Genomic DNA, 21528 nt, shown 5'->3' with positions numbered 1-21528 from the left:
CACCCGCGGTGTAACGGCAAGACGCGAGCATAACCACCTTGGGTGTGCATTATTTTCTTATAATTCAACAGCCCGTCGTCAATTATTCCTTAAATATTGCAGCATACCACTATTTACATCGCAGTATCAATTCAGTATAGTTACTTGCATATACTATATAGTCTAAACATTAACAAAATTTCATAATAACTAATATACTACAGCAGTGGTTCTCAAACTTTTTCAGCGTGCGGCCCCCCTTGTGCACGGTGTATCCCGTTGTGCCCCCCCAATTAAAAATTATGACGTAAAACATTATAAAACTCAAAATTTGAATTAAACAGAATGTATTAAATTAGACAATGTATTTCTGTTGGTTATTTTTCTAAGGTTTAATTAGACATAATTTGGATAAATTAATGTATTTTATAAAATGTCATGAAACTATAGGGCCCCCTGGCACCATCCTGCGGCCCCAGTTTGAGAACCACTGTACTACAGTATGCTAAAATTTACTACAGTTTAGTATAGTAAGTTAAGTAAGGAATAATTGACGACAGGCCATTGAATTATAAGAAAACAATGCACACCCAAGGTGTGTATTATTTTCAAATAATTCAAAGGACCGTCGTCAATTATTCCAGAAATTAATGCATACCCACTGAACATTTCTTAGCCAATCAAAATACATCATTCAACAGACCCGTGGTATAAATAGTAGGCCTATTCTTTTTTCATGTGGGTAAGATGTTTAGTAGGGAAAAACAACATTAATAGCCTTTTTAAAAATTAACTATCAGGGCCCTCATACACAAACAAATTAAGTGTGTAACTTAACTTATGCACCTACATCATCCTACATTTAACCATGGTTTTACTACGGTAAAAAAATGTATTATAGTAAAACCATAGTAACCACAACATAACCATAGTTTTGACAACCATGGTTTTCTAATACCGTAGTTAAATCATGGTTTGTGAAGTAAAACCATGGTTTTGCTGATAGTAAAAAAAACATGGTTACTACACTTTTACCACAATAAAACCATAGTTAGTTTTCGTAAGAGCTGTAGTTTAACAGCGAATCTCAGTTTTATATAAATAATATTTTCATGTAGATATTGATAATTGTAGTTTTATCATTAGATATGATCTGACTAAGGAACACACAAAGAAAAATGCGAATACTTCAAATATCACCTATAAACCGATACTTACGTTGAATCTTCTGGAGTTTGTGCTGGATAAACAGTTAAGATGTAGTGACATCTTGTGGCGATGGATTAATCTGCATCCACGTTTTAAAGCGACTCACCGGATGAACTAAAATGCATGTAAAGCATTAACAAAGTCTCTTCTGTTTGATATAGGCCGATGAATGTCCCACATATGCGAATTATTTTACAGTTACATGAAAAATATAAAGTAACTGACGAGAATCAGATAGGCCTACTGCTCTCGCTCTCCCTGGGTCCCAATTCGAAAACTATCAGTACTAAATAGTCGTCAAAAATAGCTTTAGTATATCCCATCTCAGTTAAAGTACTCAAATGAAAATACTTTCCCATAAAAAAACAGAACATACTTTTAGGCAGCCAGGCCCAAACTCGTCATTCTGTAGCCACACACGTCAGAGGTCATATGCTCCGCCCTCTTCCATAATTGGCGCGAATGACCGTTAATTAGCGTCGAAATGTACATGTACGATTTATTATCAATTTAATCAATACTCAAACATCATCTTTATACAAACGTGCAGGCGCATCTAAGTAACTAATAAAAGGTAAGCACTGACAAGATTAGTTTAACTTGCTACACGTAATTAAACTTAAATCTTCACTAAGTATGTTAGAAATGTTTTATTGGACAAAAATCATTTGAAATCTGTGTTTTTTATTTAATAATAGGCTGCCTACTTGTTACACGAATAATATAAAATAAGGGTAAAGCCCATGATTACATTTGAGCAACATTCAGTGTAATTGTGCATCTAATGCATTAGTTAAAATATTTTAAAAAATGTCCTATTTTTATGACTAAACATGTTAGGAATTGCCATGTTAGAAGTTTACAGTAATCCCTTATGAAAATGAACAATGGTTTTACTACAGTTAAAACAAAAAAACATGGTTACTGTAGTAAAACCATGGTAACCACAAAAAAACATGGTTTTGACAACCATGGTTTTCAAAAACCATAGGTAAACAATGGTTAGTGTAGTAAAACCAAGGTTTTGCTGATAGTAATCAATACACCACTTTTATCACAATAAAAGCATGGTTAATTTTCGTAAGGGAATATTTCTAAATGTCATCCAAAATGGTAATTGTGCCATGATAACTGCCATGTGTCATATACTACTGTCTGCATTTATCTTCGTAAACCCTGTATTAGATTTTTGTGGAATAAATAAAAGGTGAAAAAACACTTTGAAAATACAACTACTTTAGAAGAAATACAAAGACAGAGTGGTCGTAAACATTCTGTTTTTAATAGAAATGTCTTATTTTTTAAACGTCAGACATTTTTGGATATATCTTGTAAAAATAAAAACAAAACGAAAAGAAAAAAATAGAATAAAATGACAAAGAAAAACAAGATGGAATTGTTTGATTTAGACGATGTAGATTTAGTGGTCTCATATACAATACAAATTCTTTTCATCGCCAAAAGTGCAAATTCTCCCAAATTCTCCAAAACATCTGTATAGCTTCAACACACACTGAAAGACAATGGAAAGGAACAGGACTTGATTTAACCAAAAAATAGAATAGGGTTTCTGCTGTCCAAGCCTGAGACACTGGGAATTTTCTGCCGCCCCAAAGTCTACGCAAGTGTTAAAAGTGCCCTCAAAGCCTAAAAATGAATTATTGTTGCATCCATCCAGCTGATTACTCACTCGATAAATTATTCATACAGATTTGATGCGTGAAATGTACAAGAGACGTTAGCTTGGAATATAGCATGTAATGAGTCCCTTATAAACTGGAAAGAAAGGAAACAATTAAAAAAACAACATCATGCAGTGTGGAAAATACATTATGACAGTGGAATTACCATTTAACAACTTAGAAGGAAACTATATCTCTCCCAAATGCAAGACATTTTCATATTGTCCAACCTTACTGCCTTGAAAGGTTGGATTAAATAGGAAGTTAAATATCTGTAGGCGTTTAATGTGTGTTAATATCGTTCAGGATAGGTAGGCCCCAACAATACCAATAACCTAGCTTTACATTCTTAGAAATTCTATGTCTATGATGCATTTTGCAGAACATTAAAAAATCCAGGAAGATTTTATACCTTAACTCTTTTTATCATTACGTGGGTTTACAGGTGGAAACATGTTAAAAGGAAAACATTTATGACAACATGTCATTCCTTGTTTTGCTTTGTCTATCCAGAGATGTATGTGGTATAGGGCGGCAGATCATATGGACTTCAACCCAAATATTTCGCATATTCAAGTTTCTTTTGTTTTCATGTAGTATTTGCATTTAAATAAATCAATACATCCACAATGAGATAACAAAAACGCATCAACAAGAGAAAAAAAACAACAATAAAAACAACAACGGTAATAATCAAAGAAGACAGCACAAAATATTCTGGATGGCCTTTCGCAAAGTGCTTTTTTGTTACAATCACAGAACTGCAATCAGCTTTATGGCTTTTTAAAGCCCAACACATTCCCTTCTCTGGACATTCTGCATAGAGGAATAAAGAAACCAACCGTTAAAAAAAGTCCTTTAAGACTTGAAACCCATCTCTTTTCCTTCTACCTGCATCCGTTCGTTCTAACAGCTATTACGGTTATGAGAAAGTTATGGAATGCATCCTTGACTTTTTGAAGACCTCAGACGTTAATGTCTCCGGTCCCACAATTCACTGCTGTCTTGGCTTCATTCTGAAGCCCACACATTTCTCGAATGTTTAAACGTCCATAAACTGAACTTAACATTTGCAATTCTTTAATATGCTAGACATGAATATACAGTTATTAAGCAAAGAATGAGGGTGCTGTGGTCACAAGGGTAGTTGGCTTTTGATATAGAATCTTCAAAACGCATATATTTAGTTTGTGTACTATAAAAGTACAATAAAGCTTTGATTACACAGAAAGGCAAAATTTGAGCCTAAACCAAAGAACAGAAATGGACATGGACTGATATTTAACCTGAGAAGCATAGATGATGGCCCATAATCCCCCAAATCCCCCTGCCTCCTCCGACCACACACGCTGACATTTGTTCTCCGGAAGATCTCCTTGATCGGTGAAACATAACCAGCTGAGGCAGTCAGAGACTTAGATGGCTATAATTCCTTAGGTACACACATAATGGCACAGCAATACCTGACGTGGCTCACCCAAGCCCTATTTAAGACCTGTTCCCCTGCCCAACCTGCACAAAAAATGTCACCCACCCATCCCAAACTGTGCAAACTAGTACCCACTGCCCACAAGCCACTCCTTGTGCAAAGTGCCTGCTGGGCATCAGACAGCAGTGGGTCAGGTGAGAACAACTGTGCGAATCTAGCCATGCATCATGTCGTCCTCAGCTAGTTGTGCTTCAACCCAGACAGAACATCTACGAAAGCAACCATCTGTTGATCAAATTATCTTCGATGATTATTACAGTCGTCATTGTAATCCTTAACGCGTTTGGACTCCTGTCCAATAAGTTAAACAAACAAACACACAAAATAGATTAAGATTTGGATATTACATATGCAGAGCTTCTGAAGTACTTTAAATGGGTTTGGATTACACTTTCTCTGTGTAGTGTCTGTCAGTGGAGTTATCATTGGGGCGGAAGCAATAAACAGCGCAAAATGGAAGTAAAGATGAATGAATCTCCTTAAGCTTACACCGCAGTCAACATTTCCCAATGCATAATTTGAACTATTGGTTTATATTTACAAGTTGAGGTGTATTAGACAAGCTCTGGACAAACACCCTTTTGGTTCATATAATGTCCTCAATAAAACATATTTAACCGACACAAAAATTCAAGAATAATTTGGAAAGCTGGAATGGAAGCCATGATTTCCTCCCAATCTCATGTTATGTTAAGGCACATTCTCTCCACAACCCTTTTCCACTTGTCAAGCTTTAGGACCCTGCCCCTGAACTCCTTTTTGGGACCGTTGAACGAAGTGTACGCACCCCCAGAGAAAGCCAATAAGTCCCTCTGAACTTACAAAGACCTTTATAGCTCCACCAAAATGCTACGTAGACCTACATGCTTAAGATCCTGGATATAAACCATTCTGTGAATATTGTTGCTTGGTTGTTGTGGATTCTTCATCTACTTCGATCTAAGGAATTGTTTAACATTAAAATAAATAAAGGTTCAGAAGGGCATTTTATGCCAAATAATAGTCTCGAAAACTTCCAAAAAAACAAAGTATTTCCCTACTTAGATTTTCAAATGGTTAACTACAGATGTAAATTGTGGGTGGTGGAGATTAAATAGGCTGTGCGTTCAAAGAAATTCAAAGGTCTTGTCTGTCAAAGCTCTCCCCCCTCCAAGGACATAAGCGACTTTTAGTGCAAAAAAACTCTTTCTCGGCTAAAGCACCATTTCCAGTGCTATCAGGCTTTGTACCCCCAACACCCTCCCACCCAATATCTACCACCATTTAACCTTGACTCCTACCGCTAAACCCCAGCCAGACGGCTAGCATTATCTTTGCTAGAAAAACAATCTGCAGCAACACATTTTTACAATAGAACAAATAGAAAGCATAGCAAGTTGAAAACTTTCTCACACTAAAGATCACAAAAATAATTACAATAAAAACATAGAGGGAACTCAAGTAGGTTTTCGTCCAAACTAATTTTACTCCAACTTCTGCTTCCGTAATGAGGGAGGATGGGTTTGGGTCACGACAAAGGTACAAAACATCCTCAAAAACAAATTTGAAAGCTACTTCGTATTGGATGATCGCAGGCTGTGAGTGAAAGAAGGTTGATAAGTGTGCACGAGACGGTCTAGGTCAGTGTGTTACACAAACCCAAGCAGGCATGCGATGTGTTATTAATCAAGTGTGTTTTGGGGAAACAACACACGCTGGAATTTTCAGATTACTTCTGCTACGTCATCCAGTCACACAAACACATATTTTGTAAGTAACAACAGTGTGATGCTCAAAGCTCGGCATTTCACAACAACTCTAAAGCCTGGAGTAGTCTGTTTTTTACGTGTACGCGAACGGTCGAACGCACAGCCTTGCAAGTATAGTTTATTTGATGTGTACCTGAAAGTATAGACGCTCTCCTGGGATAGACACTACATTCTTTTGTACGTGCATACGTTACATACGCATACAAAGTAGGTTACAAAAATTTGACTGTGCGCGCGTACTATTCTGATGATGAAATCTGCGTCACGCGCACTGCGCGGATCCTCGCGTATGCGTAAAAACTGGACTATACTTCTAGCTTAAGGTGAACACTAGTTTGACCAACATAACTTTTCAGGGACTGACCGAAACGTAACAGTTTAATTTGAGTACGTAGCTGTAAACCCTGGCTTACAAACTGCCACATCTTTGCTACTCTTCGACAAAATAGAGAACCTTTTTATTACTTTTTAAGTGCATTTATTGATTAGCTGTATACATAAATAGATAGGTATTTACTCTTTATTTTTTTAACGTTAACATCTCATCCAACCAACAACAAAATATCTTCACCCACGCCTCTGCTTTTCTCAAGTGACTGTGCACTGTTTTGGCAGCTCGATGTCAAGACTTAAAAGCAACACGAACGAACAAAAAAGCATCACCACTTGGATGATCCTTTTTTTTTAGCACATTTGCTTTTTTGTTTCAAAGTACCCGTTTCTTTTGACTAAAAAGTGCCCTTCTCAGTAACAAAGTGCATTCAAATCTTGCTTCTTTCTCATTAAGGTGCAAAAGACAAGGGTATAGCACCGCAAAAGGAACAATACCGAAAATTGCATCCTCTTTCTCATTCACCACGGAACAACAAAAATGCACATCCAGTTCCACCGTATACGGTGATATCCTTTCGAACAACCTGGCATGATAAAGAACACCCAGCTTTTAGGATCTGCCAACTTCATAAGCAGCACTTTAGTCAAGCCATGGCCTCATATATGTCCTGACTTTGGGGTAGAGCTCAGTCTTGATCAGCCCCACATTAAGTTATCTTACTACCCGTACAAGGAAGCACATTTTACTTTATAAGTTAAGACCTCTGGTCACTTTCTACCAAATTCTTTGCAATCTATATTTGATCCCATACATTGCATTAATGTTAGTTTTTCAAGCCCTAAAAACTGGACCCTCACTTTTAACTAAGCTACAGCTGTGTGCATATTTAAGCTTACATTTCGGACATTAGTTTATTGCTCATCTTATCAGTTCAGTTTGTGGTCCCTTGGACAAAAAATAATTAATAAGCACTTTATATCTTCCCAACCAAAACTGCCTCTAATAGATATTTCTCTCTCGGATATCTTTAGTTAAAGCTGTGCAAATGCATTAAAAGGTGCTCGTCTCTCCTTTTCCTGTTAAAACAAACAAACAAATAAAAGATTCCCTGCTTAGGTTGTTTCCCAACTGTTTGCGTAACAGTGGCGCCCTCACTCCCCATTGCATACTGTTTCACTCTTCTCCTCAACCATTCAAACCGAAGCACTTTTGTCACAATTCATACTTTGGGTGGAAACTTCTGGGTTCCATTAAGTGCAGTTTAGGAAAAACGTGTTTCTCGATTATAGTGCTCTAAAACATCACAAAGCGTATCGCACCTGCAAACCGAACTCACTGAAAAACCTGGAGTGAAGCTAAAGGAAGCTGTAACCCTATCTATCTGAAATATATATCTTATAAAGGGTTTCATAACATTACAACCTAATATATACACACGTATACAAATGTAAAGTGTCAAGTACCCAAAAGAATCAACGTCAACGATGACAAAATATTAAGACAATCCCAAAATAAGACAGAATATAATGCAAGTAAGACTGCTAAGAAGGAAACGCAGGCCTGTGAGAGGTAAGATTTACATGATTGTGCCCAGTGGCGATCGGATAAAGGTAGTGCTTTAGAAACACAGGACCTCATCCCTTCTCTTATCCTCTCTCCGCCAAAAACATATGAGGTCCCCTATATGTGGATTCGACTTAAGTTAACTTTTTTAAACCACATAAAGAAGAATTCTCACAAAAAAAGAAACTCTTATAGAGAAAGTAACACTTTAAATCAAACCCCTGTCTGATTCTTTCTGGAACATTTAGTAAAAAGGTGCTGCATCAGAAAATTGCATATTTTGCAATCTGAGACAATATAATTTTTTTCATAGTGTATGTACATGTTGCGCTTTGCATTAAAAAAAAGAGATCTTGATCTCATCTTAGACCATTCATAGCTAACCTGTTGAAGCAGCAGCCAGCCAGGTGTTTGACACCCTACTTTTTTAAGTCAAGGCCTTGTAGATGCGACCCAGAGATGAGGAACTTGTTTAAACTGCATAGTAGCTTTTTCTCGTACACACATGGCTAAACCATTTTGCCAATGTTACCAACAAAAAGACCCAGAAAGGTGGTGACTGCACGGGTGAGTGATTTGAAGTGCTCTTCGCTCTTTCAAAAGACCAGTAACTTGGAAGTTAAGTCTCTATATGGAATGCGAAATCTATAAAATAAAAAACAGAATAAAGAAAAACTAAGAAATTAGATTTGTGTCACACCCTGATTTGGTTTTTTAGAGGACCATGTAGCTTAAAAGTTTTTTAGTTTTTCCCATTGTATTCTTCCTCTGGTTTTCGAGTAAAGCCCTCTCCGATCAAGTCTAATTTACGTAGTTAAGGAGTCCCTTTGTCCCAAGCTCAAATCTTCACTACCTTCCCCATCAGGAACTGGACTGTGCACGCGACTACCGTGATTTTCCTCCATGACCGATGTTCCGCTGTCCCCGTCCGGATTCTGTTGCCCTCTCTCGATGTCCGCGTCGGCTCCGTGGAGTTCCAGAGGACCTTCCAAGAGCTCGGGATCTCGTATGCGCGGCTTTCGGCCACGTCGGGATGGGATGCCGTTGCAGCCGTCTTTCTTGAGATGACGGTGGAGGTGGTCTGAGCGCACAAAGGTTTTAAAACAGCTGGAGCACTGGTAGGGACGTAAGCCTGTGTGCACACGCATGTGATTCTTCAAGTCGTAGTTATGGGCGAAGGCTGCACCACACTGGGTACAGAGGTAAGGCTTCTCTCCTGTATGCTTGCGCATATGAACCTTTAGCTTGTCCTGCCTGAAAGAAAGCATAGAGAACTTACAGAATGCAGAAAAGCATTTTAACACTGCAGATGAGCTACTGTCTCAGACAGACTATACTGCAAAAAATGACTTTCTGGTGTTAAGGTGGTGTTCACCTTAAAAAAAATCTTAAAGTTAACTTTTTTCTTAAACACTTAATTCAAGAAAAAAATTATCATCCCATTGACAGATATTTTGACAAGACAAGTAAGAAAAGTAAGAAAGTCAATTTATTCAGTGTAAAATGTATGTTTGAGTTGTCTTAACTGAAAACAGCTTGCACACTGCAAAAAATGTTTTTCAAGAAAAAAAATTCTTAGTATTTTTGTCTTGTTTTCAGTAAAAATATCTAAAAATTCTTAAATTAACATGCTTTTTCTTGATAAGCAAATAACTCTAGTTCTTAGACTAAAAATATCAAATTTAAGTGATTTTGTGCATAAAACAAGCAAAAAAATCTGCCAATGGGGTAAGCAAAAAACTTTAATTTTAGTGTTTAAAAAAAGTCAAGAAAAATTTGCTTTCCCCATTGGCAGATGTTTTGCTTGTTTTATGCACAGAATCACTTAAATTTGATATTTTTGTTCTAAAAACTAGACTTATTTTCTTGGGTCGTTTTGCTTATCAAGAAGATACTTCTTGATTTAAGAATTTTTTTATATTTTTGCTGAAAACAAGATAAAAATACTATGATTTTTTTTCTTGAAAATCATTTTTTGCAGTGCACTAGCATAGCTTAAATATATATCAGTGCCATTGTTTTGTCTCAAGATCCAAGTTTTTTTGCAAGGTATGTTTGTAAAAACAACTTATATGTCATAATATAACTAAATCCTAGTCCTAGCTTAATCTAAACCCTGTCCGGGAAACCGCCCCTAAAGGATTTAACAGCAATGTAAGGTTAAGAGATTAGCAAAACAATACCATGACATACTGAACTGATATTTAATTTAATACACCTATAATTGTTTTTTATTTCCACATTACTTGATGTCCCACAGAGGCGTTTAAACCTCTAATGTTGGGTTGAGTCAGTTAACTATGGCCTGATGTTGAATTACAAGACACAGTCACATAGCAAGGGCAGGCATACACACATTACATAAAGTATAAAAACAATTCTAAAGAGGTAAATAATATACAATTTCTGTGTTCTTACACAGCAAAGACGTGTATTCTCTCTAAACCCCTTATCTTCACTTTCAGGAGTTAAGCCAAGTTTATTTATCATTTGTTTTTTCACCCAAGGTCATACGAGGGAAGAGAGCAATAAAGCTCACAGCTTTATCGCCATAATTTCTTTTTAGGCCAATGAGGCACTGAAGGGCTCAATGTTCAGTTCAGAGTCATTGCGGACCCTGAGTCTCCCAAAAGAACTGATTTAAACAGGCCAATGTTTCGTAAGAGCACAATGCCAATTTTCATAGGTAACCGAGGTTAAATAAGGTGAGCGTTTATGGAAAAGAACCAATGTGAGATCGAAAAGGTGTGCTGGGTTGAGGAACAGGTTTAAAAGAATGTGGTTTAACCTTTAATGCCTTTCCTTAATGGTCCTTCTTCAAAGCCGCAACGAAACTATACAGTAGCAACAATTGTGAATTCTCCATATTCTCCAAATATACATCTAAGCGAAAACTAGTAACTCATTGAATTGTTTGGTGTCCATTATTACAAGTTACTGACTTAACCACTTGAGGCAAATGAGTCTAAATAAGTCTGAATAGTCAAAGAGGAGCATTTCTTTAACAAGAGACGGCATAGCTATAAGCGTGGTGTCAAATGCAAGACCTTCTTGTTGTAAGAATCTGCTCTCAGCTTACCCCTCTCATCCCTCCCCCAAAGCTTGTGACTAGGGCAGAGTACAGCTAAACATACTAGATTGGTTGACCTGTCCAAGACAGTGCACACTTGTTCACACACACACATACACACCTGAGTATGTAAACACAGACGTGTATAAATTCGATACCTGCTTGTGTTTTAAATATATGTACGCACATGGAGACTCTTTCACTTATAACTTTCCAACCTTCCCTTTATTTCACGCCTGCATTCACGGAAAAGGCGTAATGTATACATATAAACAAGTGATAAAACGTGTGTTGACACACATACATGCAATGTAACAGAGTGGGGCGCAGACAAATGAATTATTTAAAAGACTGGATTGATTTATTGCATTGTAAGTGAGGCACACTTTTAACCTTGATCTAACAGGATTAAGGTTACAGTACCCCTTCCCAATAGGTGGCGTATTTAGATGGCAGATTTAGATCCATCCCTATTCCCTACGCAAATAGGGTGCTGGATATTTTCAGTGCAGTGTCTATTTCCGATGCGTGTCTCCTGATTAATTCATTAAGGCAATGGTTTCATGGAAGAGGTGATGCACTTAAGGGCAGAGTAAGACACGCTAGTAGCTTGCTAACAGAGATTCTGTGTTGTAACATGGTAGTTTCGATCAGCTAGTTTTCTGAACAAGGGTCTGTATGTGCCAGGGGCAATAATTAACATAGCATAAAGGGTCACATGTTCAACTGATTTTGCTAGTGTAGATAGGCCACCATGCCGTAATCCCTTTCAATATCGGCATGGAGAGTTGTATAACAGTCTTTTCCCTGATAACAGTCAGCAGGCTGTGCTACCACAACCCATTTTTATTGGACCCCCTCGTTAAAATTCCAGGACTTTGTCATGCAGACATAAAATGCTGCTTTATTGCTTAATGTCTTTTTTATATACTGAATACCTTACAAATGCCATATTAGCATTTTTGCTCTCTTTTAATCACCTTTGCTAACATAAAGAAACTAAGTTATCTTAATCTACAAATTTCCATAATATAAAAACAAACTCTATTGCTTACCTGGTGAATCGCACTTTGCAGATAGCGCATTCGTAGGGCTTTTCTCCTGTGTGTGTACGGATGTGGCGTGGAAGCTTGCCTGCACCCTGGATGACCTTGGCGCAAATGGGGCACTTCTGGTAGGCCTTAGAGCGCATCTTCTTTTCACCACTGTTACCTGCTCCACTTGCTTGGTTCCCACCTCCGCTGCTCCTCGTTGGCCACAGTTGTAGAAGACTAGGTGACATTGGGGCACTGTTGCCCTCCTCTTGCTGTGTACTAAAGTACTTCAAGTAAAACTCGACATCCGGCTCTTCACTCTCCGGCCTGTCCTTCTCACCCCCACCTGCCATGGCCTGTTCCCTTTTCTGCTCCATCATATGTTGTAGCAAAGCAGTGGCCGAGCCTTGCTCCCGTTCACCCGCTACATCCAACTCTCTTTCTGATTTGGGCTCCGCCTGATGGAGGTAGAAATGTCCATTCTGAGTAGGGGCATAAAAGGGCATCAAAGCTTCAGCACCTTTTCCTCGAGCAAGAGCCAAAGCTCCATTCTGGCGCTCCTCATCGACATCATGTTCAGCGTCGCGATGTGGCTGCGCTAGGGCATGGGCAAGTGGGGAGTAGTAGTCAGCAGGGCCGGTGGGCGTTCCATTGCTGTCAGTGCCATTCCGTTGCCTAAAGTGCAGGTGTGCGGGCAGGTCCCTGAGCTCTGGCGTGCTGCAGCTGCTACCCCAATGCTCCCCCCTTTGGAAGAACTCCAGGTACTCCCGGGCACGCAGCCGGATGCCCTGCTCTTTTCCATTTTTCCCTCGCTCCTCTACTTCCTCGTCTTCTTGCTCACTGCCCGCCTGCAAAAAGAAATTGTATTTACTACAACATCATTATTAAAATAAAACGAACATATTAAAATCAAAATTATAGGTTACCGGCGGGGAGAGCACTTTGGTGTCCAGCAGGTGTGTGCAGACTTCTTGGACGGGTGAGATCTCCAGCACACGGGCAGCACTTAGGATGTCAACCACACTGTTGCGGCTGACTGTGAGTGTGGCCGTGTAGGCAAAGTCCAAGAGAGCAGCCAGCGTCTCAGGCCGCACAAAGTCTAGCTCATAGACTCTCTGTCGTTCAGCCAGACTTGAGGTGAAAAGCTTGTGGAAGTAGGTGCTACAGGAAGCCAACACAGAGCGGTGGGCAGGGAATTCTCTCTCCTGTGCGACTAGCAGTACATCACACAGAAATCCACTATGCCTTTGTTGGTTGAGACTGCCCAGCAGATCAGCACTGTGCTCTGGAAAAGGGATACCGACTGGGCCTTCTTCCACCTCGCCTGCACCCCCGCATGTCCTCCCATGCCATCTTCCCCGCCCACCAGCTCCAGACGACATTTTCCACCAGGCTGCCGCCGAGCCGCCAATCGCAGCCGCCGCTCGTCCGTCCGTCCTGCCGTCTGCCCGTTTGCCTGTCTGTAAATATTACAAATAGTAATAACAGGTGAACAGGTGTTAAAAATACCATGGTCATATTAATGCCTAATTTACAAAACACTATGTGAGACACAAGTGCTTTTGCAATTTTTAGTGTTTTTTCTTTCCACTTTATTACCATCCAAGGTAGAATTACCAAGTCCTGTATGCAAATGAGGCACAAAGACTAACAGATAGTGGCCAACGGTTGCAACTACACACAGAGGCGAAAGACCACTGGTTTAAACCAGTTATTCTGAAAACATTAATGAGAATAAATACACAGTGTGCTAGTCATGCAAATAAACAGATATTATTACTACAGTACATATTTTCGATGATTGATAAGGGGAATAAAGACATAAGCTATTAGTAAACTACGTGCTTTTTCGGTATGTGCTGTTACAAACACACACCTATTGTATATGTATAAAACTAATATATGAAATTAAGTTATCTTTACTTGAAATATTAAGTATAACCTTAACTTATTAATATGCCAAAATAAAATATGCTTCGTTTTACTGTCAAACAGTAAAACACAAACCCCACAGTCCAACAGTTATGTATAACACCTCTGCTGATGCTGTGAAAAAGCTGCTGTTATTTTTATATATTTTACATTGCGACTTTATCGTGACACAGAAGAGCCTTCTACTTTACGGCAATGATTTCATGGTTTGGAATTTAATTGAAATAACACGTCAGAGGGTGGTAAACATGCAGAGAATGACGGCGGTGGGGAAGGAGAATCTGTACAGTGCAGCTCTGCTGGGGAGAATGCATGGTGCATAGTGTAAAGCTGGGCATCATGTGTACTCGGTGGTGTGTTTGATGGCTTCTAGGGAAGGAGGGTGGGGGCAGGGGGTTGCCAAGTACAGGCTGGAGTGGAAAAAAAACTCACTAGAGAAGTAGGAGGAAGAGTAGGAGGACACATGCAGGGCTGCAAAGAAACAGTATTATATAGGGAGGTTGTCAATCCGGTCTGAGCCGGTTACCCCACCCTGCACTGTGTGCCAAGTTTCAGGAAAGGCCTGTCCCCTTGATCACGTGTGGGGGGAGATTAAAATGATCAACTGCAGTAAGAGTACAGGGAGCGGGGCTTTGGAAAGCAACCTTTCTTGATTTGTCCACTGGAAAACACACGTTCACACACGAAAGCCAAACAGCCTAACTACCTCCCGCCCCTCCATCTGCTTAAGTGACCTAGCAGGGGTTGAGACCTGGGGGATTATACTCAATAACTGCAATGCATTCAAATGACATTCTTTCAGATCAAGCCCCTTGGTATGTATGCAGGACCTGCTCAACCTGGCTGCTAGCTCTCTTTCACACTCTCACAAAACTGCCGCCTTCCACACCTAGAGACCTGGCATAAAGTCAGGTCACTGTTGGTGAAGCACGAGAGAGAAAGTAAGAAGGCAAAACAACAACAGCTAACCAACCAACCCACACTACCAGTCTTGCTTAGATTATCTGTGAATGATATTTAAGCCTCTCCTTATGTGCGTTTCTATATTCTATCTGACTTTAGCACATATAGCAAAACAGTGTTTTGTTGGAATATGATGAAATTGTTATAAATACTACACTTCTATACAGCACACCTCTGTGAAGCCGTTTAAATAATAGTCCCCCACTGGACCACGTCTTGACTTGTTTAAGTCAGAAGAACATAATGCCTGTAAGCCAATGGCTTAAGCCCATCTTGTTCTTTAACTTTGAGCCACATGATGAGCACAAAGTCTGAAACCCCATCTGCTTGACGAATAGGTGCTATCCTTCCTATTGTTTCATTTATTTGAATAAGTAAATTGAAAATCTAAAGTTAATTAATTTGAGAGGGCAAGGGTATGTTTGGTAATATAAATCAGTTGGATCTCTGCTCTTTGGCTTGTTGGTGACATCAAGGCACCAGTAAAGCAGCATCACTGTCCTTAAATAAACCCAGGCCAAAGCTAAAAGAAAGAGGAAACAGTGCAAACAAACCTGATACTGATACCTTCGCAGAGCTCCCAACATTCAACATCACTTATTCATGGCTCTGGGTGACAGGGGCCATGCAACGGCCCCAACGTCTAATTTCCAGGCCTCTTCTGCTGGCCGCACGCACAGCTACTTTGCAAGTCAAACCACAAGTTACTGCGAATACCCACCCTGGCCCCCACCCTCCGCTAACAGCCCCTCCCAGGCAATGTGAAGAGCAGCTTTCAGGGACTGTCAAACCGTCTTTACAGAGTATCTCTATTGCTTGAGTCATTTCAGTTAATATTGAAAACTAGCATAGAAATTAAATGAGTTAGTTATATTTAGCTAGGTATGAAAGTTACCTTCTAGTCGCATTTCTGCTTCATATTGCGATACAACTGTTAATCAGACGTTTAGTGTTGTGTAACTAGTTAGACCTAACATGGCAAACAAAGTAAATTTGTTCATGAAGAATCATGAGGCACCTAATGTCAATCATATTGTGTCAAGAGTATTTATTGTGTTTGGTCATTAAATTCTTAGAATGCAACTGCATGCAACTACAATCTACATACTCACATAGAAAAGTGTGACTCTAAATGAAACGTCTAGTACACAAATTGCCTTATGACACAAACTAAAACAAACGGTAAACTTTTTCTGAAACGCTTCAGTAGCTTTTTAATAATTTCACCTTTTTCAGTATATGACTGACACTACTTCATTTCTGAAAAGCTCAAAGCAAGAGTTTGGAACATCTACAAAAGAGCTCTATGAACAGAGAGACGAGAGTTAAGATGCACAGAGTACATCCCTCAACATACATATACCCACTTAGTATGTGTGATTAGCTCCTCCTGCCTCATGAGAGAGGGATGGGGAGTCACCACAGGGTTCAAGGTCAAGGCCGAGAGGATATTACCGGATAATGGTAAACAATATGGAGAGGGGCTGTCTGGTTCCAAGAAGGACAGGATTTTAAACAAGGCCCTGCAAATGAGTCACTACTGCCAGTGTTGGTTAGGGAAGCTTGATTGGTTACAAAAAGAACAAGCAGGAAGTGGGCAAAAACTGATAAAACGGAGTTGTGGTGCTGGGCTGTTTCACTGGAGATATGTCTATAGGCTGCCAAAAATCCAGACTTGTATTCACAATGTCCTCTGAAAGGTATTGGGTGAGGCTGCTTGAAAGCAAATGCAAACTTGTGAGTCGACACAACTCAAATTTTTAGCCCATGATAATAATCCATGCATAACCTCTCTCTACAAAACCAGCAAATAAAAGTAATCCTTGTCATAGAGGTCAACAAATGGTTCAGTACAAGGAAATGGGTTTCCTTTTATGGTTGAAAATCAAAGGTCTTGGTTTCAGAAGTATATCAGCTAGTGGCAGCATAAATGGCAAAAGGTAAAGCAGATGTTGCAGGAGACCTAATTTTTCGATGTAACAACACGCCTACAGTCCTTCCAGACTTGTAGCAGCTTTGTGAACACATGTGAAAATGCCATGACGCCCCTTCAAAGTTTGACCAAACTTTTCCAGGCCTAACTCCCTGCATCTGTCTATGAGTGGCCCAAAGCTTCTATAAGTCTTGCACAATCTGTGCCCGAGTCAAAAACCAAGGAGAGCATGAACTAACATGGCAAAACAAAATGGACTAATGTCGGCAGCGCTACCCCACCGCTTCCAGTGTCCTTGTGCTGAGGCCACAGCCCATGCTTCAAACTCTGCTGCGGCAGCCCAGTCGTTTGGGCGGAAGGAGACTTCCTGCGTGACTCTGGTGATGGTGTAACAGAACCCGCTCTGTTATCAGATGACCAGCTCTCCCAGACACTGCACTGCACACACCATCACCAGTCCACCACAGCTTCCACTTCCCTCTTCTGCCTCTGCTGAGGAGGCAAAAAGACGTGACAACCGACTCATGATTTCTTTTTAGCTCTACCTCACAGCATAACTCTGAACGATCGTACCGAGGTAAGTATGTCAAGGACTCCTCCACCAGGTCGAGCTTCTCAATAGAGAATGGGGGTGAAAGCATAAACTTAGAGCAATTGGATTCCATATTACTGTTAAAGAAACGAAAAAGAAGGCCTCACTCTTCGTGTCGACGGACTCTTGTCAGATAAGGACAAGTGGAAGACAGCTCTTTAAAGAGTGCAATGAGAGAATAATGAGATGAGCTCTCTGATTACCGATAGTGACGCTAGCTTGTGGCTGCCCATCTCTCATCTTCGTAGTCTTTCATTTGATCACTTACAAAATGCTTCACAACAGCCCACCAAAGCACTATTTCCCAAAATGTTATAAAAAAAAGAGGGAACTCAAAGTTCAAAAAGTTTGGAGATTACTGTAGCCAGAATCTCACTCTTTACTTAAACATTATTTGCTGTAATGTCTTTTACCCCCAGCTTCTACACCTGCAGCAAACAACACATGCACACAGAACACATAATAACATTTAGTAATGTATTACTGTAAAAATGACTTTCCACATATTGAACAGAAGAGCTAAAATTCAGTGAAACAACATGACACAACCCCACAACGTGCCATGAAGTTCACACACACCTTGTCATAAAAGCTGACCTGAAATGACCCTGTCAGGTCATTTAACCTCACACAGGGTTAACTGGTTTATAGTGGGTACGAATCTCTTTGCCACTTAAACAAGCAACAGACAATAAAATACGGCCTCACCCCAGCGAGACAAGGAGCCTTGTCTGTGCATTATTCAGACACTGGGCGTCATCTGTGAATAAAAATACCCCTTACGCCCTCCCTGTACCCGCACTAGTGAAAACGAGTTGAGCAAGTATGGGTTGGAAACGATCTGCATACATCTTTGAATAAAAAAAGAGAGAGACTGCAGTTTCCTGAAACGCCTTTAACCCCAGGACACACACGGAAGCTATTGATTTGACAAGTCATGAGACCCTGATAAAGACCCTTGCCAGGGAAAAAATATAAGAAAGAAAGAGGGTGCAAAGCAGCCTGCACTTGATCTGCCAGTAGAAGAGGCAAAACTTTCCAAAGCCCAATGTTCTTGGAGATCTCATAGAGCAGGATGTCTTTGAAGTGAATTAAAGTTATCTTAAATAGTTTCATAGGCCACCGGAGGTGTCAGCATTTCTAACCAGCGAGCCATCTTTTATCAAACACTTGTGACTAAACTCCTTAAATGACCGTTTAGATTTATAAAGGTTGTATTAGGCGACAACAAAAAACAATAACAGAGTTTTGTAAAATAAGATTATCTCACAGTATAGAACCTTTCCAAGCCATACCTTAACCTCAACACAACAGTCCTCCGCTTTACATCGCTGTGCCATCTGCAAGTGGGTCAAGTGCTCTAAACTCAATCAAGCATAGTCCCTCATTCTTTTCCCCTTTAAGATTTCATTATTTTCCCTCTATCCTGCTCTTCCATTCTCAGACAGCAGAGAGAGTGAGAGTGCATTTAGAGCTCTTACCGGCCAGCCAATATTTTACTTCCCTCTGGGTCAGCTCAGTCTTCCCCTGCCTGCTTGCCTGCCTCTGTGTCTGGGCAGGGCCCTGCTCTGGAGCAACTGGAGACAGGAAACTTCCAAGCAGCCCTAGTTACACATGCAAGCCCTTGCCTGATCCCACACAGGCAGACACCTACTAACTCCCCCACTCTATTTTCAGCCCACTGCTCTGGCTTCACTTCCCCATCTGCGATTGGCCTGCCGGCTGCTCAATCACCACACCTCCCCACAACGATAGGCTACCGGCTGTTCCCTTTCCTGTATGGCCAAGGGCAAAGCACTCTGGGATGTGAAGTTCCTAAGTGCTCCTATACATGCTTCCAAGCCACAGCTATGAACTACAAGTCCCAAACTGTCTACTCTTGCCACCCCCACATCTCAGAGCCTGCTTCAACGTAAGCATTCAGAGCTGAATAATACACTACCGTGTATTGCTAGCAGGATGCCAGTTATTAAAAGTGCAGACCAGTCAACAAGCAGTACAAAGCTCTGTCCATATGAAAAATTATGGGATCCTAATACAACACATAAACCATCATCAAACAAAACTGTCACACGTTATGCAAAAACTTGACCCAAATGAGCCTTTCCCCCCCAAAGTATTACTTTACAATAGTAAACACTGCCAGCATAATTCAAATCAGTCCGAAAATAAGCCTGTGTGCTTTTCTGAACGAATGACAACCGAGAAAACTGCACCCTAGTGCGCACACTGTACCTTGTCCTATGGAATTATTTTCGGTTCCTTCCTTCAAGTGCACTACCTTCTTCACTCTTCTAACCCCCCCGCCGAACACACCCCTCAAAGGCTGTCCTCAAAACAACAACAAAAAGTTAGCAACTGAAAGAATTAAAGTTTATGAAAGCAATGCTAGTGATCGAATGATGAAAAGCAGTTGTTTTGAAGAACGAAATTAAAAAGAGGAATCATTTCTCACTGGCACAGGAGCCCCCTCCCACCCCCTACACACACACACACTCTCTCTCCTCTCTGCCCCCCTCCCTTATTCCTTCCTTCTCTGCCCTGCTGCCTTCGGTCGACAGGCCCTGGGCATACAACACAGGGGACGAGCAAGCTCACCTGCGATGGCCGTGGTGGTGCTTGTTATGGGTTAGCTCTGCCCTCCTCTTCTCTCCTCCTCTATGGAGCTTGCTCTCTCTCTCTCTCTTAGCTGTCCCTGCTGTTCAAAGCTCCGTATGCGCTAACCAAGCACCAGCAGATCAACTCAATTCCCTTCCTGGTTTCTGGAGGGCAAAGAGGTCCCTCCCTTTCTCTCACTCGCTCGCACTCCCTCTCTCTCTTAAAGAAACAGCATTCCCCCATGCTGCTCTGCTCTCCTCTGTTCCTCTCTGGGGAATACAGTAAAAGACTGTTATCGTACAGTAGTGGCCACTATCACTCACCACATAAATGTAATGGTAGCGTTCACAGGGGTGTCTGGTAAAATTGGCCCTCATTTGTAGAGCTTCTACCCAAATGTAATTTGGGTGCGTGCATGTGCCCAAATTATAAAAGTTAACCGTCCTACACTCTCCCCTGTGTGTGTGAATGCAGTCGCACCCACCCATCCCATTGCCTGAGGTCATGCAGTCCCACCCCAGAACAAGCCATGGCACATTCCAGGACACTCAGGGTCTGCCAGCAGTCCCCCCCGCAACACATATACACACACACACACCCTCTACTGTCTCCGATTAATACAGCTTACAGAGTGCACCTACTCTCAAGGGGTCATCCGTGAAAAGGGACAGTATACTTTAGTTTTTTACACCTTTTCTCTCACCTCACATTATGAAACAAACTCCAGAAGTAAATACTTTGTAATAAATAAACATACTGATATTTCATACTCACCAAAATCATGTTGAGTAAGGCGATGAGTACAGTCGATCAGCAGGACAGACATCGATCACCATCCACCACTTAAGAGACACGTTCACTGGTTTACCTGTTACCCGACTGAGCATTTCTCAAAAAAGGAACCGTACATGACCTCCCTGCGAGAGACTATACAAGTGAGGACTCTCCCATAAAACAGGGAGTGGACGCAGAGGAGCGTAATTTTGTATGTCACTGAATTACGCTTAAATGCAGCAGCATTAAATCTGAGAATATATTTAGGCACATTAGTCATTTAGTAGTAACAAACTATATTTTCAACAGTGATTGCAAAAACATTATATAAAACATGCCTCTCCAGCTTGGTTTTAGGACAACTCACCCATTCGTACTTCATGTGCTGTGAAACACTGGCTTCTCTGGTTCTTTTATATTTGTTTTAAACACCACAACTGGAAGGACTTTACATAATGTTAAGCTATATTTGTGTCAGGTTTAGTCATCTAAATATAATACATTTATTATTAAATGACTAAATTTAAAATCTAAGAATGACAAAACATGTTTATATTTTACAAAACCGTACCAGTTAGGTCAGCCTGGCAAAACACAACATAGAGACAGCTATGAAAGAAAAATTCAC

At 40.4% G+C, this 21528-nt stretch overlaps 2 protein-coding genes across 5 annotated transcripts in view; both read right to left on the bottom strand.

The window, feature by feature from the left end:
* tcf3b (transcription factor 3b) overlaps nt 1–1535 on the bottom strand; it is a 42096-nt gene extending 40561 nt beyond the window's left edge. The window contains exon 1 of the mRNA XM_055218610.2: nt 1198–1535. The gene's annotated coding sequence lies outside the window, so the exon portion shown is untranslated. The remainder of the gene's footprint in view (nt 1–1197) is intronic.
* Nucleotides 1536–2448: 913 nt separating this feature from the next.
* Nucleotides 2449–21412, bottom strand: zbtb7a (zinc finger and BTB domain containing 7a). Of its 4 annotated transcripts, XM_055218605.2 has the most exons (5): nt 20901–21133; nt 20127–20395; nt 13035–13568; nt 12130–12956; nt 2449–9258 (listed from the first exon to the last, which is right to left on the bottom strand). In XM_055218605.2, exons 3-5 carry the CDS (start codon nt 13488–13490, stop codon nt 8811–8813), a joined length of 1731 nt encoding a protein of 576 aa, XP_055074580.2. In that variant the 5' UTR covers nt 13491–13568; nt 20127–20395; nt 20901–21133; the 3' UTR covers nt 2449–8810. The 4 variants fall into 4 exon arrangements, with proteins under 4 accessions (XP_055074580.2, XP_055074578.2, XP_055074582.2 ...); XM_055218603.2 differs by lacking the exon at nt 20127–20395 and having other exon boundaries at nt 20901–21412; XM_055218607.2 differs by lacking the exons at nt 20127–20395; nt 20901–21133 and adding an exon at nt 19764–19990.
* Nucleotides 21413–21528: the final 116 nt, after the last annotated feature.

This window comes from Misgurnus anguillicaudatus, chromosome 23 (assembly GCF_027580225.2).
Source record: "Misgurnus anguillicaudatus chromosome 23, ASM2758022v2, whole genome shotgun sequence".
Taxonomy (NCBI): Eukaryota; Metazoa; Chordata; class Actinopteri; order Cypriniformes; family Cobitidae; genus Misgurnus; species Misgurnus anguillicaudatus.
Note: the sequence above shows the minus strand (reverse complement) of the source record. Positions and strands in the feature narration are given on the sequence as shown.